Source organism: Rhagoletis pomonella, unplaced genomic scaffold (assembly GCF_013731165.1).
Source record: "Rhagoletis pomonella isolate Grant_MI unplaced genomic scaffold, Rhpom_1.0 Rhpom_scaffold_00027, whole genome shotgun sequence".
Lineage (NCBI taxonomy): Eukaryota > Metazoa > Arthropoda > Insecta > Diptera > Tephritidae > Rhagoletis > Rhagoletis pomonella.
Window position 1 is genome coordinate 136,193 of NW_023458581.1, and position 19,377 is coordinate 155,569.

General features: G+C 35.0%; 1 protein-coding gene across 1 annotated transcript in view; it reads left to right on the forward strand.

The window, feature by feature from the left end:
- The window catches only part of LOC118749651, a 72,436-nt gene extending 58,976 nt beyond the window's left edge, over positions 1–13,460 (forward strand). The window contains 6 exon segments of the mRNA XM_036484452.1: positions 8,713–8,940; positions 9,597–9,985; positions 10,093–10,474; positions 10,476–11,701; positions 11,703–12,052; positions 12,055–13,460. Of these exon segments, the coding sequence (XP_036340345.1) occupies positions 8,713–8,940; positions 9,597–9,985; positions 10,093–10,474; positions 10,476–11,701; positions 11,703–12,052; positions 12,055–13,217 (3,738 nt within the window). The 3' untranslated portion in view covers positions 13,218–13,460.
- The last annotated feature ends 5,917 nt before the right edge of the window (positions 13,461–19,377 follow it).

Sequence of the window (19,377 nt, forward strand, 5' to 3'; positions counted from 1 at the left end):
GGTACAGAGGAAAGAAATCTCCAGATGCAATACTCGCTGAAATTTGTTGGTGGTATAAAAACACCTTTGAAGAAGAGGAAGACGAGGAAAAAGGGAAAGACAATGTTGTATGTCCAGACCGCTTTGAATCTTGTATGTCCAGACTAGGGATGTTGCGAATGTGGAATTTTAGACATCCGCGGATACGAATGCGGATGCGGAAGTTTAAAAGCTAACATCCGCGGATGCGGATGCGAATGCGGATGTTAAATATTTTTAACCAATAATTTTGGTGAGTGCATTAGGTGATTTAGGTAAATAAAAAATGGAAAAGTTAGTAATTTTTAATAGTGTTTTTTATTTAGTACCTAGATTAAAAAATTGGAACATTGTATTTAAGAAAGAGTAATTTTGCTGCCTTTTCCGGTTACAGCCTGTTTCCTAACGGGTCGTAAATCAAACCTGTGCACTATGTAACTACTCGCTCGAGGCGACAAACTTGAAAAACTTGAAAACTGACAAAATTGTAAATTCCTTTCGATTGACGCTGCACCAGTTGAGAGGACTTTCAGTTCATGGCAAGATCGTTGTTTAAACACCGTTCCAATTTGGAGAACCAATTCTTTTGTTTGTTTCAGAATTTGGAGAACCTGTTACGTTATCAGCGTTTTTCGATTTTAGTTTTTGTAATTCATTTTTAATCCTGTCTTCTGTGACTGGTTTGAAAAATTTGTGCTTATAGCGACGTTGTGGATATGGCAAATAAATTGTTATTTTCTAGGGATGAAAATTTCGAAGAAAATTCTGTTTTGAAAGTCGTGGCTGCCAGCAGAATTAGTTTAAAGTCGTGTTATTTTGTTAAAAAGGTACCCCGCTTTTTATAATAATTTGAATTATTGGAATCGCGACGAGTAATGAATACCTTGTATATAGTTTTTTTTTTTATTAGTAAGTTGAGCTCGGCTTTTCCTAGTTGCAGGCAGTCACAATTAATTACTCACCGCTGTCGGTAAACCCATCGAATCCGTTTTGTTGTTTATTCCATGCCTTCAATGTGTTTTGATATATTTTTTCAAGTTATCAAGATATCGTTAATACTATTTTAAAAGGGCGTATTTCACATTGTCGCTGAAATACATACAAAAAACTACAACTAACTAAATTTTTTTATTGCCTAAAACGATGTGCTAAAAAGTGAATTTTGGATTTTTAGGTAGTTAAGCCCTTTCCATACTATACTCACGATATATTGCATGCCAAGTCCCACTCCTCAATAGATATAAAATTCACCTTGAATTAATTCTTATTTAATTTGTGAACTTGGCTGTCAACTTTTTTAGTACATATCATTTCATCTTTATTTCGATGCGTGCTAATTTTGACAATTTACACAAAATTAAAATAAATGTTTTTGTTTCTGAGCTGAAAGACTAATAAAAGGAACTTAAGCATGCTGAGTTTTATGAGAAAAAAATAATTACGCTTTTCTAAGAAAAATTAGAAAAAACTAGCGATGAACGTAGCATCTCTACAGGCAAATAATGTTGGCTACAATTTTTTGTTTACCAGATATACGTTTTATCAGTGCACTTGCACAATATTCGCATTCGCAAAAGCTCCGCATCGATTATTGCGAATGCGAAAGCGAATGCGAATGTTAAAATTTATGCGGAAGTTCCGCGGTTGCGAATGCGAATGCGAATATTCGCAACAACCCTGGTCCAGACCACCATTTATACTAGCTGCATTTTTTTGTAAGCGAGCGACAAAAGAACGCTCAACTCGGGTAAAATTTCCTTTTAGCTACTTAAGCAACCCTGTTGGTAGCTGGCAAGAAAATGTGATTAGTTTAACGGGATTTAGATACAAAAACCAATTTAAATGAGTAATTATGCGTGGTATTTGCGTAATATATATACTCTTTTAAAATATAAGTCACGTATAAAAGGAAGCAAAAATTTCCCTCTCCACTTTCCCATTAACAATTCACAATAGAGCAGTTTTTTCACTTACCAACACTAGCCTTCAGGTCGCGTATTTTTTAACCGACCTGGCTGAGCTCGGATAAATAGACGAGTTTGTGTTGTTGCTTTGCGTGTATTTCGTCATTTAAGCGAGTGTTCTTTTGTAGCTCGATTGCAAAAGAATGCACCTACTATAAATGTAGCAAAGCTATTTATGGAAAATTCTAGATATCAACCTAGTCTAGATATCAACCTCGTTGTAGGCATCATATCAAGGAGATACAATTAGAAGACTCTAGATGTCGCCCCGCCAGAAGAAGTTAAATATTGCGCCTAAATATATGCACTATTTATATATGTCACAGCGGAAATGGACGACCCGCCATTTCTTTAAATGAAATAAACTGCTGCTATGTGTATGTATGTACATATGTATGTTTATACTAAATGTGAGCAAACAACATTGTGCTTGCATAGTCTTCTGTTCTTTTTTTACCTTCCTTTTATTAGCTCGGGATGTAACTATGTAATATTGATGCGCCTAAAAGATGCAGCGATTTCTATTCTCAAGTTACATACCTGATGACAGTACGAATGGCAATTATAATACGGAGGTTTTAGTTTTTTAAACTATAATTTTATTCACTGCAAGTTGAATTATTTTAATATCTATTGCGAAATTTTGTACAGACAAGACTACAAAAGTAGAAAATAAATAAAATAAAATAAAACTCTTTAATATACAACGCTTTTATAAATGGACTAAAAAGTAGAAAATAATATTTCTCAGTCCCACAGAATTTGTTTTGATAACTTTTGATTTTGAAATTTTAGCAAAAGTCGTTATAAACAATGAATGACATTGAAAATGAAAAGCGTGGGGCGCATGTAATACACTTGAATTGATATAAAAAGTAACATATGTATCTATGTGGGCATATGAATAACGACCGCTTAAAATCGATCTCAAATTTGTACTTTCGCTGTAGAATGTTATGTAGTTTGACTATTGTCAATGAAATCGAATGCTATGTACTGCATGCGCTCCACGCTTTTCATTTTCAATGTCATTAATTGTTTATAATGACTTTTGCTAAAATTTCAAAATCAAAAGTTATCAAAACAAATTCTGTGGGACTGAGAAATATTATTTTCTATTTTTAGTCCATTTATAAAAGCGTTGTGTATTAAAAAATTTTTTTTTTTTTATTTTATTTTATGATGACGTTGGTCATGATTGACAATTTTGGTACTAAAAGCTGGGTGAAAACATGGATTACCTCGTAAGGTGCTTAACTATTTTCCCAGTGTGTATTATATCTTCAAAATACATACATATATGTACATAAGTTCATGTGTACATAAATATGCCCCGTAGCGAATGTCATGCATTAGTCACTTAAAGGCTTCGTTATGCATACTTGGCAGTGCATGCACTGCTATACCATTTTTATGTAGAAATCAAAAAGCAACAGACTTCTACGTATGTAATGCTGTGCGTTGGGTAACCGCTTACACGCGAAGCTCATTTAACAGATTCCTTATGTGACAACTCTCAAGCAATACCAAGTATGGATAACAGAGCCTTAAGCGTCTTGTACGGTCATGTTACGTCTTAAATGACTTTAGGCTACGTTTATATGGAAGTCGTTCATGACTTTTTGATAGAAATGGTAATTTGGCCGTTGATGGCCTCTGCATGACTTTGTCAATGGACCTCTTATAAGTGAGCGCTGCAAGACATTGTCTGTTATAAGCCTTTGATAAGAGTACAGCTGCATGATATTGTCACCAGTGTCATTGTAAGCTATATGTCGTTTAGGATTCACAGCAAGTGCGCCGATGTCACTAAATCCTCATTAGTGACGATGTCACTGGTGACCATTTTCGCTACTGGGTGTATACTGGTATGTATGTATAAATATGAGTACTAAACAAGCATTAGGAACAGTTCAACATAAAACTTAGCACTTGTTTCTTTTTAAATTATGTTGGCAAGTGGCTCATAGGTATCTTCAACTCACACAATTTAGCAGATTCCCCTCGGTATGAATACATTTAAAGCAAAGTATTTGCGAATTGGTTTTTTCGCTTATCCTACTGCCAATTTTATTTATATTCAGGTTGTACAGTTTGTCCGCAACATACCACCAAATGTAAAATATACATCTGTACATACATCTGTATATACTTTGTATATGTTTTGAGTAGATACGAACATTTATTTATATACATAGCAATATGTATGTATTTGGGGATACAAACATTTATGCATATAAATTGTTTATGAACATCTATAAATTTGCATACGCAAATACATAGTAAAAATGTGTAAGGTTGTGCGAAATGGACCCCTATATGAAATGTGTAGACTTGATGCGGTTACTTAGCCGATTGTAAGATGTTTGAATGTTATGTGTAAATATGTGTATTAGGGTTTAAAATTCACGTTTGGCAAAGCGAACATATCCTTGGTTCACCCGTGGCTACTGAAAAGAGAGTATTAAGGGTAGGATCGGGTGTAGTGTTTTTACGGTCTCCTTGATATTTGGTTGCTTCAGTTAAACGAAAATTGTTGTCCACCCCGACCAAAAAGAAAATCTGTCAATTTTAATACATATATACATATGTATGTATGTTTGTATGCAAATAAATAAACTTTTTGCTCGTTAGATAACACTTTGAAAAACAGCCTTAAGCTTAGACATACTGCGGAAGCTTCAGATAGCGTTTCGTAATCCCTCGATGTCATTTCCATATCGTAAATGGATTGCATATTTTTTTCTTTTTCTGCTCTTTGCCTTTTTGCGATTATATAATAAATATGTATGTATGCATGTAGGTTTGTGTGACAGAGGTATGAAATTTTTTTCAGTGAGTTGTTGTATAAAAGCATGCATATGTAGGTATGCTTGTTGTACCTACATATATGGTTTATATATACATAAGTGTTTGTTTATGGACGTATGTATATGTACATATATACCTGTTACGTATGTAGAGTTTTAACTGGACATAACGTTTGAAAATTCCAATTCTACAAAAAATATATGTACATCATGGCTGACTTCCAAAACGTATCAATACAATGTTTGGATACTGTTTGTTAACATGGAACACGTTAACATTTGCTGATCGCCACTTTGAGTGATCAGCAAAAGCACAATAATAAGAGCGGAAGTGCAGCTTGGGTTGCACAACGTTTACCACAGCAAAAGCCAGACGCACCGTCAGCAACAGGAAGCCACCGTCAACACGCGCAGCCCAGTTTGGCAATTCAGAGAATCAGCGTCAACGATTGGCCGGTGCTAGTAAGTTAGCTTTTAAGTAATTCCAATTGTAAAATTTAGTCTTAGTCTTACTGCTTATCAATAAAGGTTGACACAACCCATGATTCAATAATGAAAGGTTTTGTAAGAAAAACTTTCTCTCGCTCTAATTTTATCAATGACACTCCCACCCTACTCCCAAAAACAAAAACAGTGATATTTCTTTTCCAAATTTCTTTGCAGGTTTTAAGAACATTTTTAAATTTTTAGTAGTGAAACTTTTACTTTTTAAATTTTGAAGAAATGTTTGTTCTTCATTCGCTTGCGACAACCAGACGAAATGGGTGGATTACAGAAATTCAATGCAGGCTAAAGAGACGAAATTCCCTTAATTGCCGAAATGTCTTTGCCGATATTCGTGGAGACCTATTGATTCTGCCAAGGCGCTGTAAAGTAAAGCGCGCAATGGTTCTGGTAAATGAGCCAACGAAGATATTTAGGTATTGACCTACACAACACAATCCTGCAGTGGAATTCTGACAATCGCTATGCTACATTTCCATCGCTAAAATTCTCTAAATTAACAGCCGCGGGGCCTAAAAGTGCGCAATATTGAAAAGTAACAGAAGCAAAGTGTAATCAGGCAAATCTGGCAGTATGAGGGGCATGTAACTAAACGTTACATGTTGTTAAGCGCGCCTGCTATTCTTTTGGAGACCTTTAGCGATCAAAATTAGCGATAGCGAATGCTGGAATCCGGCTGCTGGTGTCTCCGAATGAGACTTTGACGCAATATAATATTAGCAAACCGCGTCCATGGGGCCAATCGTAAAACCCGACAGCTCGGTTTAGTCAATGGCGCGATATAATTGCACACTTACGGCACTTCTCATTTGACGATGTAGATCGTTCAGTAGCTGCGTGTCCTTTTTATTCTTCCTGTCGTCCGGCACCAAGCGCCAATCGCAACTGTATAAGCCAATGTTTAATATTCTGACGGCGGCATAATCTCCCCAGAACACTAAAAGTGCAATATCAAAGAACTCGAATTAGCATATGGGTGTTTCCATGAAAATGTCAACCAGGACTGAAAAAATAAAAAACAACTGAAAAGGGGTTTTAAGACTAATTAATAAGAGAAAAATACTCGAATTTTTATATTATAGAAGTATTTCAGCTTATTGGAATTTTAAAACTAAAAAATGGAAGAGTAAGACTGAATGTCTCTTCGACTCAGTTTTCTCTAATGAAATGAACTATTTTCTCTTCCCTATTAACTAAATTAAGAGATTTGAAACATTACAATTACATCTTAAAATCAAATTTGCAATAACAACTAACTATAAAAATGAGAAAAAGGAGAAGTTAGTGCTCGGTTAACGGTAATTTTTTGATTTGCTTCTGATAGTATTCTAATGTCGCGTACGTTATGCAAAAACATTGTTTGTCTATGTCATTTGTATATTGGCAGTCGCAGGTAATGCAGATTACAATTCTTAAGCGAGAATTCTTCTAGTTAAAGATATACAGTAAAATTTTCTTTCCAACCGAAGTAAAAAAAATTCTATTACCCTTTAAAGTTTGTCGCATACGTTATTGTAAGTACGAAAATTTCAATCAAATACATCAAAATCAATGCGGTTTTGAAAACGCGAAACGGTGGAGAGAAGACTGAAAAAATTTAATTTAGTATGTGTTACTAGTAAAAATATTGTATGGGGGAAAAATCTGTCGCGTACGTTATTATATATTTTTTTTTTAATAAAAACTAACCAGAGATAATTTCTATCAAACAATGAAAGAATTGTAAATGTACATTATTCAGCTTAGTGTAGGAATTTTTAAAGAAAAGAAAAACTCTCATGATTCGCAGACTTTCGCATATATGTATATGTGCCTTAAAACCACTTCTTTTTTGTCGCGTACGTTATCACCTGGTTTTGAACGGATATTTTCCCCACCAAAGTTTCGAGGCTGCTTATATTTTTCTCAAACATAGTACCCTTTCGTTGAAACATAACCGTAATCTTCTTTTTTCTGTAACTCCTATTTTTGATAGATCTACGTTACTCTATAAGCGTATGTCGCGTACGGCTGTATGGAAACACCCATATTCGAAGCAATCGAGCCATAATCGCGAAAGAATCGTAAGCTCCAAATGTTTTTATTTGGCGTTTTTCAATCAAAACACCATAACTTTTCCACAAACAAATAGCTTCTTCATATCTATCTAATGTAAATGGTACCGCAAAGAATTTACAAGGCAGACAAAGAATAAAAAAATAGCTCTAAGGGGACCTTCCATTCTTGAGTTTTGCGCCGTCTGACGTACGCAACTTTGGTATATTCATAGCAAAATTTATTTTTAATAATAATCAGGGGTTGTATTTGATGTAAATAAGCTGGTTTAAATTAACTAAATAAATCAAATTCGTTTTTGTATTAAAACACCACGATGCACCATTATCGACGCCTTTTTGTAGAATTTCGCTACTTTTTAGGAAGTGTGATTGAATTCTTCCCCTTTTTCTCCTGCTTCCAAAAACCATCCCTGTGGGTGGGAGTGTCAAATTTTAGAAAATAGCTACTTACAAAACCTTTAATAATTGAATCATGGACACAACCCAATTTTCAAAAATATATTTTTTTAGGGATTTTAGTAGAAAATCCCGTAACTGGCGCCCAACGTGGGGCCTACGCCAGTCGTGTTTTTTAAAACCCGTAACTAAATAAAGTTGTGCGCGTTAATAAAAATTAAATTAACAAACGGTTTCGCGAAAAATTTGCAACACCTGAAGCAGAAAATTTCGTGATACTGGGAGCAGAAGGATCGCCGATTTCGTAATAACTCCAGCGCATAAAGGGTGGAATAGCACGCCAAAGACGACGAAGGTCCTTTAACCAGCTAAGTAACTAAGTTAACTCAGAGTCAGCGAAGGAGAAAAGGTGCCCTAGTAGCTCACAAATGTGCAAACGGGAAACGCGAGTCGTTAGCCGCCGGATGCTGCCATTAATGTAAGCATAGATTTAAGACAAACTAAAAACTAAATTAAGTGAATCCGAATTTCCGATTGAAAATAAATTTTAAATTATCCTAGTCCTATTGAGGGAAAATTAATAAAAAACATAAGTGAAAATTTTTAAGAAATAATAAACAAAAAATTTTAAATTAATTAAGTAAAGATAAATTTCCTATTTAGAAAAGATATTTTTTTTAATTAATTCCTTTTAAGGTAAAATCAAGTGAATATATTAAAACCTTTTGTCCTTGAATAACACAAAGAAAACAATTTTTAACTGAAGAGCTTGTACAGCTCATAATTTAAAGAAATCTCTAGAAATAAAATAAAAACAACTCTGCGATTCACCACCAAAGGGACCCTCCAGAGATTGTTGAAGTTCCACAAAACATCAAAAATATACATAAATAATAAATTGAAAAGAATAGGCTAAGTAAACTCAAAATGTCAAACCCTCAAAATCTTATTCGACCACCTGAGCTAACCGCACCACCTCCCACACTCGCTACCCCTGCTAATACTACTCCCTTATCGATGGACCAGTTGACGGAGGTCATATCTGGCATCGTAATCAATATGTTCCAACAACAAGGGCGAAACATGGTTCAAGCCGCCCTCAACCCCAACGCGAGTTTTTCCGATGTTAGGGATATAACTATAGACACAGCTTCTCCCAACATCTCGGAATTAGACAAGATACCCGATGTGGTAAGGTGTCTTCGCGAATTCTCAGGGGCACCTGGAAAATTCAACTCGTGGAAGAAAAGCGTGGACAGGATCCTTCAGATCTATGAGCCACAAAGGGGATCTCCCAAATACTATGGGATCCTCAACGTTATCCGCAATAAAATTGTCGGAAACGCCGACATTGCCTTGGAGTCATACAATACTCCACTAGACTGGAAAGCAATTTCCAGATGCTTAACGCTGCACTATGCGGATAAGCGCGACTTAGGTACTCTCGAGTACCAGATGACGTCGCTTGTGCAGGGTAACCTGACAATTCAGGAATTTTACCAGCGAGTATACTCGCACATGTCGCTTATTCTTAATAAGCTCGGCTGCATGGATGTCGGCACAGAAGCCATGCATCTGCTTACCCGCGCATACAGGGACAAAGCGCTGGACACGTTCATTCGTGGGCTTAAAGGAGACTTGCCAAGACTCCTAGGAATGAGGGAACCCGCTGATCTCCCTCAAGCCCTCCACTTGTGTCTAAAACTTGAAAACCAAAACTTCAGGTCCCACTATGCCTTAGTAAATAATGGCCAACCCAGGAGAACTTTGGACATCCGTCCACCCCTTCCTCCCAAAGGAATTAATAACGAGTTTTACCCCGAATTGGCATTCATGCCTCAACCCAGGTTGAACACAACTCCTCCCTACAGGCCTCCCCAACCGAATTATCAATATCAATTTCCCCAAACAAATTACCAATTCCAACATCCCCAACCAACCTACCAATACCAACATCCTTACCAACAAAATCAGTACATCCACGTCCTAATAACCCACCACCTCGTCCAGCCCAAAAACCTCAACCACGACCAGAACCAATGGATATCGATCCATCCCTACGAACAAGAAACCTTAATTACATGAACAGGCCACGTCCCAATGATCCTACTAGCAAAAGACCACCTAACACTAACCCTCCCGCACCCCCTAACAAAATACAAAGAAACTTCCACATTGAACAAACGACGGAACAAGACCAGTACAACCTAGACGATTATAATCCCACTAACCAAGAGTATGAGACTAATACTAATGACACCTATACTAATGATACCTATAATAATGATAATACCTATAACCATAATAATAGTGAATTAACCGATGAGTTCATAGATACAACTGATCTACATTTTTTAGAATGAATCACTCTTCGCTGCCATATATCGAGTGCAAGCTGAAGAGTGGAAACATCGTAAAATTTCTTATAGATACAGGATCAACAAAAAATTACATCCAACCATCCATCGTACCAAAACCCATTAAAAACGGAGAAATTTTTTTTGCAAAATCTATAGCGGGAGACATCGAAATTAAAGAGCACACTTTCTTAAATCTGTTCCACATAAATAAAAAATTAAAATTTTACCTACTCCCCACCCTTCGATCATTTCATGGAATCCTCGGGAATGATAGCCTCAAAGAGCTAGAAGCTGTTATTCACGTCAAAGATAACTTTATGGAAATACAAGGGAATACCAAAATAAAACTAAAACAATTTCAGTCAAAAATCTGTTAATAAAATTGAACTCAATGACGACCATTTGTCAACAAATCAACGAAATAAAGTCGATAATTTAGTAAATCATTTTCCAAATCTATTTTCCGAACCTAATGATAAACTCACATACACTACCAAAGTCGTAGGCGAAATCCGTACCAATAAAGACACCCCCGTCTACACAAGATATTACCCCTACCCAATGTCGCTAAAAAATTAAGTTGAATCCCAGATTAAAAAAATGTTAGACGACGGTATTATTCGACCATCAAGGTCACCGTATAATTCACCCATTTGGGTCGTTGCGAAAAAACCCGACTCTCAGGGTAACAAACAGTACAGAATAGTAATCGATTATCGCAAACTTAACGCGATCACTATAGCAGATCGCTATCCAATACCGCAAATTAACGAAGTACTGTCCCAGCTTGGGAAAAATAAATATTTTTCCGTCTTGGATTTGAAGAGCCAAATCCCTCTCAAGGAATCCGATATTGAGAAAACAGCTTTCTCAATAAATAATGGCAAATACGAGTTCACAAGACTGCCATTCGGATTAAAGAATGCCCCCTCAGTATTCCAACGGGCCCTAGATGACATTCTTCGCCATCAAATTGGCAAAATTTGCTACGTCTATATCGACGATATAGTTGTTTTCAGTAACTCTGAAGAAGAGCACACCCTCCACCTGCAAGAAATTTTCAAAACGCTCGAAGATGCGAACATGAAAATTCAGCTGGACAAATGCCATTTTTTCAGGGACTCCGTAGAGTTCCTAGGATTTATTATATCCTCAAAAGGCATAACAAAAAATCCCGCAAAGGTAGAAGCAGTTGCACAAATACCTTACCCACAAAATATAAAACAACTCCGCTCATTCCTAGGTCTCTCAGGATATTACCGCCGCTTCATAAAAGATTATGCCAAGTTGGCAAAACCTCTAGCCTTACTTCTAAGAGGGGAAGAAGGCCGTATATCTAAAAACAAGTCAGCTAAAATAAATATAGATTTGAACGACGAGGCAAAAGATGCCTTCAACAAAATAAAAAAATCCCTTATATCTGACGATGTTATACTCTCATACCCTGATTTCAGTAAAGAGTTCCATTTAACCACCGATGCCTCAAATTATGCCATCGGTGCAGTCCTTTCCCAAGATCAAAAACCAATCGCCTTCATTTCGCGAACACTCACCAAGACCGAAGAAGCCTACGCTACGAACGAGAAAGAGTTTAGAGAAGAAGAATTTTAGAAACTATCTGTACAGCTCAGCAAGAGTCAAAATATTCACGGATCACCAGCCGCTAACGCAGGCCCTAAGCAATAAAAACAACAATTCCAAAATGAAGCGCTGGAAAGCCATCCTTGAAGAATATAATCACGAGCTTCTGTATAAACCTGGCACAACTAATGTCGTAGCCGATGCGCTATCAAGGATTCCAGGTGAACCCATAAATTCCCTATCAGTATCCCAACACAGCGATGAAAGCTCATCGCATAACCTAATCCCATCCGTAGAAACACCAATAAACGTATTCAAAAACCAAATTTTTATAAATATAGCCGAAGCCTCAACATATCAATTTAAATAGTGTTCCCTACTTAACACAGACACATTTTGGAAGAACCTGATTATACCCCCGAAACTTTAAAGAACCTTCTGAAAAGATACCTTAATCCTTCCGTTGTCAACTGTATTAAAACAGAGGAAAGGATTATGGGAAAAATCCAAGAAATTTATCCAATACACTTTAACAACTACAAAATCCGATTTACACAAATGCAAGTGCAGGATGTCACAAACGAACAAGAACAGGAAGAAATCATTGTAAAAACCCACAAAAGAGCACATCGAAACTGTCGAGAAAATAAAACCCAAATCCTGGAAAATTTTCACTTTCCTTCCATGACCAAAAAAATAAATAGAATAATCCAACAGTGCTCAATTTGTAAAGAAAATAAATATGACCGAAACCCCACCAAACCCAAATTAGGAGAAACCCCTATTCCACAATTCCCAGGGCAAATATTGCACATTGATATTTACATAACTGAGCGAAATATCGTCCTTACAGCAATAGATAAATTTTCAAAGTATGCCCAAACAAAAATCCTTAGATCGAGAGCCATAGAGCACGTTAAGGAACCTCTCCGTGAACTACTTTTCCAGTTCGGCGTACCCGAATTAGTAGTAATAGACAATGAAACGTCCTTGAATTCAGCTTCCATTCGATTTCTTTTGGAAGATACGCTAAATATACAAATTTTTAAAACACCCCCTTATGCAAGTTCCGTGAATGGTCAAATAGAGCGATTTCACTCGACCCTCACAGAAATAATGCGTTGTTTAAAAGCAGAGCGAAGCTTCACTTCATTCGCCGAACTCCTCGACAACTCCGTCTATGAGTACAATAATACAATCCACTCAACTACAAAAAAGAAACCAATAGAGGTATTTTTTGGTAGAAGAGTTACAACCGACCCAAGCCAATTCGAAAGGGCCAGGGCTGAAAATATAACCGAACTAAGAAATAAGCAGGTGAAAGATCTTGCTTACCACAACAAATCCAGGCACCCCATAAAAGCATATAATCCGGGTGACACTATCTACGTAAAAATAAACAAACGGTTAGGATCCAAAATTTCAAAAAAATTTAAAAAAGAAGTAATAAGGGAAGACCGAAATTCAACCGTCCTGACAGAATCAGGAAGAATAGTACACAAAAGCAATATAAAAAACCAAAATTAATTTTTCCTTTTCCTTATTCACCCAGTAACAAAAAAATAAAATAAAATCAAAATTAATTTTTCCCTTCCAGATTCCTCCTTATTTACCCGATAACCGCATCAATAGACATTTACGACTACTCTACTGCACAACTAGTCACGATAAATGACGGACTTGCCAAAATTCAGAACGGAGCCTTTAGGCTAATACACGTAATCGACCTCAACAAATACGAACAATTCCTGACGGACATGTACAGTTTCACCTCCTCTGGCATCCCTAAGGACACAATCCTATACCCCCTATTAAAACACGAATTAACACAATCTCTGCAAATTTTAGAAACAATAAAACCTGTCGAAAAAAAACAACAAAAACGATCCATAAACATTTTAGGAACGGCTTGGAAATACATTGCCGGAAGCCCCGATCACGAAGATCTGGAGGCAATAAACAATAATTTTAATAAACTCAATGGCAACAATAATAAACAAGTATTAATAAACGAAATTTTTAACGAAAAAATTAATAATATAAGTATGATAGTAAATAATCTGTTTAATAGCATAAGGAAAGACACTTACATAGAAAATGAAACAATCACCAATTTGCAAAATAGGATAAGATTAATAAAAGAAGAATTGATTAATATAAAGTACGCCATACAATGGGCAAAGAAATATATTTTAAACACATTATTGTTAAATAAAAATGAAATTGCTTTAGAAAAACTAGAAGATGATGAAATACCATTTAAGAGTGCCGAAGAAGCATTAGAAATATCGAATGTAAATGTAATAAGTCAAAATATGACAATTTTTTACTTGGTAAAAATACCACTAACTATTAAAGAAAATTTTCAAAAAATTATTATTAGACCAGTTGTTAAAGAAAATAAAACCATAATTAATGTCGAGTTTGAAAAATTTTAAAAGGTACAAAAGATACCTATGGAATTAAGAAATTGTGCGATAGCTATAAGAAAATTGAAATTTGTAAGCAAACCCATTTAATAAATATAAGTAATAGTAGTTGTATACCTAGAGTAATCAATAGTTTGAATTCATCTTGCACCATAACGAACGGCCAACACATCCAAGAAATTGAAGAGATAAAACCCGGTATATTACTACTTAATGGCTTCAAAGGCGAAATACATGCTGACGGAATGCAAAAAAATGTGCCAGGGACACATCTTATTAATTTTCATAACTCAACGTTACAGATAAATAATCAATTCTACATTAATTACGATTTGTTTCCGCTGCCTGCTATTCCAGCAGTCCTACAACCTGCACCAATTGAAAAAAATCGAATCGAATTACTTTTTCTGGAAGCTTTAAAAGAATTCCATATCGACAACATAAGAAGAATAAATATCCTCAAAACAGCAACAATATCCAATAGCTCACTTTCACTTGGAGCAGTTGCAACCACAATAATTGCCATTATAATTTTTGCAAATTTTTGGAAAAAGCACCAGAACAAAATAATAATATCTCCGATTCCAGAAACTTACCAGATTCCTTTGGCAAATATAAACTCAAATAAAACCAAGGAGCCCCCTAATGATCAGAATACTTACATAAATTTCAACAACCTACCCTATTTTTAATAAACGCTCGAGAACGATCGTTTTTAAGAGGGGAAGTGTTAACATGGAACACGTTAACATTTGCTGATCGCCACTTTGAGTGATCAGCAAAAGCACAATAATAAGAGCCGAAGTGCAGCTTGTGTTGCACAACGTTTACCACAGCAAAAGCCAGACGCACCGTCAGCAACAGGAAGCCACCGTCAACACGCGCAGCCCAGTTTGGCAATTCAGAGAATCAGCGTCAACGATTGGCCGGTGCTAGTAAGTTAGCTTTTAAGTAATTCCAATTGTAAAATTTAGTCTTAGTCTTGCTGCTTATCAATAAAGGTTGACACAACCCAATTTTCAAAAATATATTTTTTTAGGGATTTTAGTAGAAAATCCCGTAACTTGTTATATTGCGGTATTCGAACTGTTTGTATATGCAGAGTTGCGATACATTGCAACCATATACATACATTGCATATTTTAAATATTCAGTATAGCATTGAACAATTTTTCTGGATTTTCCATTTTTAAAACACCAATGGTAACCATTAACAAACGAAGCATCAACTTTGTTTCTGATGCGTTGATTGCTCTAGCTATGCGTTTCGTAACTTTTCGGATGCGTTTTGCAAAAGTATAAATTGTCAATATTTTGTAGTTCGGCGTTATGGAACATTATACTTTGTACGTATGCAAAGCAATTGACGTTTTGGAAGTCAGCCATATTTCTTGCAGGGACTCTTATGTTTAACTAACGCTTGTATCCTTTTCCTCACCAAAAAAAAACGTTATATTGCTGCGAAAAAAATTCGATTCGCAGTATTTTCATTAAAAAAAATCATTTTTTATAGTACAGTATTTTTTAAACAGTTTTTTTTTAATAAAACAAAGAAATCTGGTACTTAATAAATATGTGTAACTTTGTACAAAAATTAGAAAAAATTCAGCACAGCTGCACACGATAATTTTCTAGCCTAAACTGTCTACAAAATATCGTTGATTTCTTCATTTTTTTTGCTGATAGCGCACGGTGTTTCGACTATATGGAGGCAGATAGGAAAAGTCATGATGACATGATTGATAAACAAAAATCCGGTTGAGCTTAGAGATGGAAAAGTAAAAGTCATAAATATAAAATTCCATATAATTTACTCACCTCCCCTCTCCACGAACGGTACATTTCCAAAAAATACTGGAATCAACGCGGTACCGACTAATCAGTTTAGTTGCCTTTAGCGCTTAACCCATCAAAGCAAGTGTTTCTTTTTCAACTGTAATCAATTACTTAAGTGTGGTGGAATATTCAGGTGAAAGTATTTATAATTTTTTTGGTATTTTCCTATTTTTGTATCAAAAAATTTACTTTGAAATGTAGATGCTAAAGATTATTTGTAAAAAAAGTGTGAGTACCGGTCCGTCAGGTCTTGAAATTAGATGCATATTTAATATATGTATCTAATTTATGTAATTTTCGATTTTCTTAATTTTTGATTTTCAGCTTCTTTTTACATTATTTCGCGAAAAGAGTTTTTCGAATAATGGAAAAATTTCACCAAACGTTGGGAGAAAAGAGTTGCTATATTCTCTATTCTATCTTTACCAAATTTCATAAATCCCTATTTCTAAGTAGAGCACATGTAAAGTTTCAGCGAAATCGGTGGAGGTTAGCTATTATTTCTACCTGCCTCCATATAGACGAAATACTGTGCGGCTACTATGCTACTATGTTCGACAAAAAAAAATATCAAAAATCAACGCGAATTCTTATCCTCTTAAAACTTGGACTTTATTACTGGAATTTAGCGAGCTACAAAACTACATACTCAGAATAATAAGTTTAGTCTGAAAATGTTTTGAATTCCTCTACAAAGTTTGAAATGTGGATTTATATGGTGTTTAAGTATTATATAATTAACTAGACTTTAATAAAACATTAATAATCTTTAAATGAACGAAAGAAAAATAGGCAAAACATATAAATACATATGTATACATATGCATTTTTATAACGCGTTTTCACGAACAATTCGCTATTAGCTTATACCGTTTTATATATACGCCTGCTAAGTTTATATTACTTCTCTGCATTAAAAAATTTAGGTAGCAAAAAAAAAGCATTTTTTCGTATTTTGGAAAAAACAGCAGTATCCATTTTTGGAATCCAAAATTAAAGTATTATACTGCGAAAAAGTATAGATACGAGCGTTATGTATAACTCTTACCCAATAAAAAGTGTTGAACCCCAGCCTTACAAATTCTGACCATGAAGATAAATTCGGTTACGAAGTAATCTCAATATTGTCGAGTTCTTTATTATGTCGAAATTTCTATTTGGTGGACACCGAGTGTGATTTTAATTCAATCTTAATTGAATATATACACTGGGAAAAAAATCATATCGTCTTTGTTTTAAACAAAAACACATGGTTATGCGCCAAACAAGCTTTAAAGCTTTTACTTTAAACAGATATATTTTTAGAGATTTTTTCGTTTGACTACGATTTCGTCGTTTACTTCACAAATGCTTTTCATAATTCAGAAAAATCGAAACAAAAATTTTATTATATGTTCCGCCTAATGAAATTTGAACCTGGACACTATTTGGCAGCAAGCAATTGTAACAAGCAACTCTGCGCACTCACCTACAGCCACAACATGTAATGCAGCGTTTTTGCTGCATTCAAAATGCAACATTTAGCACTTTCGAACATATGTTTTCGAAGAGCGTTCATGCTATCGCATTTAGCAAATGTACATTTACGCGAGTTCGAAATCGTATGCTTTTGACAAACAGCCGTGTTCCAGTCGCTTATTCAGATCCGTATCTATTACGATAAATTCTCACGGAAAAGATAATGTGCAAAAACCCCTACTGAAAAGGAAAAAAAATTTAACCGAAAATTCAATACAAAAACTTGAATTGTTTTATCCATAACCGAACACTTGTTTGCATGATAAAAACATAACAAGGTAAATTCATTCTCTCATTTCATCGGCCATGATTTTTTTCTGACGTTTGCCAACATTTTAAAATCATATAAAACTGTAAATAAAAAAATTAAATTGTTCACAATTGTTGTTGTTTGAGATTGAAAATGAGATTGTGTGTGTGAGTTTGAGTTTTGATTTTAAAATTATATTGTTGGCAAACGTCAGACTGCCTCTCAATGGTTTTACCTTGTTATGTTTTTATCATGCTTGTTTGTGTATATATTCATTTGTCGGTGCTGTCAATTATAATTTCCACACTTAATTAGGAAACAAAACAAACAGAGTTGATCACAAATTAATCCAGATTTCTATCAGCATCATATCGATGTTGAATTTGAGTAACTTTTCTTTATCCAAATAATGTAAAATAATAAACGAAATCTCGATCGGCGATCACAGAAACGCAGCTAGCGACTGTATACTCGAAAAAGCAATGTTGCCACTCTTTCTCACTAAACCATGCTCGAATCGTAGAAACTTTGGAAGATCACAGGGTTGCTTTTAGCATTTAGATTCTAAATGCAAAAATGGAGTTGCATTTAGGTGACGAATTTTGTATGGATAAATGTACATTTAGAGTAGCATTTAGAGCTAAATGCGCTAAATGTGCTTTTACGCGAAAGCAAAAACAGCCCATAAGTGTGCTTTCAAATGTTCGCTTTGAATCAAGCCAAATTACGCGACTGGTACATTTGTACAAATTTGTCTTTGCTTTTTACAGAGTGGCGTTGTTTGGTAACTTTTTATTGGGCTGAACTAGGGTTGTTATCCGTCCTCTTTTTTAAGCATCTGTCTTCGGAAAAAATTTGTGTCCGGGAAAGTCCTACTTTTTGTGACCTCACGAATTTTAGTTTTTCTTTTACAAAAGTATTTCAAACACTCAGTTTAAAGTTCCCACTAATTTTTTTGGTGCACTTTTATTTACTGCTCTTCTTTTTCAAATCATTTGGAGTACCCTGTTATGTTTCTCATATTCTCTTAAAGTAGAATACTTCTTCCAACATCGTTACTGCGTTATTATAAAAGTATTGTGAATTTTGTGTAAAGAGATATACAAAAGCATGTAAGTTAATTTAAACTGTCTATTGCTCGCTAAGATTTGAAATATGTTCATATTTATTTTTGTAGATTCAAACAATGCCCAAGCGCAAATGTGTTTTTAGTAACGTGTTAAAAAAAAAATATCCGTTTATGGAAAAGGGAGATTTCGATTGGGAAGTAACTTGCACTTTGTGTTTGTCAAAAATGTCCATTTTATTTTATTTTATTTTACTTTTTACTAATATTATAAATGTGAAAGTTTGTATGTTTGTATATTTGGGAAATCATCACGCGGAAACGACTGAACGGATTTGCATGAAGTTTTGTATGCGGATAGCTTATGGGCCAGATTGGTTAATAGGCTATTTTTTTAAGAGTTGCCACCTGTTAAAAAGTTTAATTTATTTAATATGCGGGAACGACTGAATGGATTTACGTGAAAATTTGCACACAGATAGGTTATGACCTAGATTGGAAAATATGCTATTTTTCTTAAGAGTTGCCACCTGTTAAAAAAGTTTAACTAAATTAATACGCGGAAACGACTGAATGGATTTGCATGCA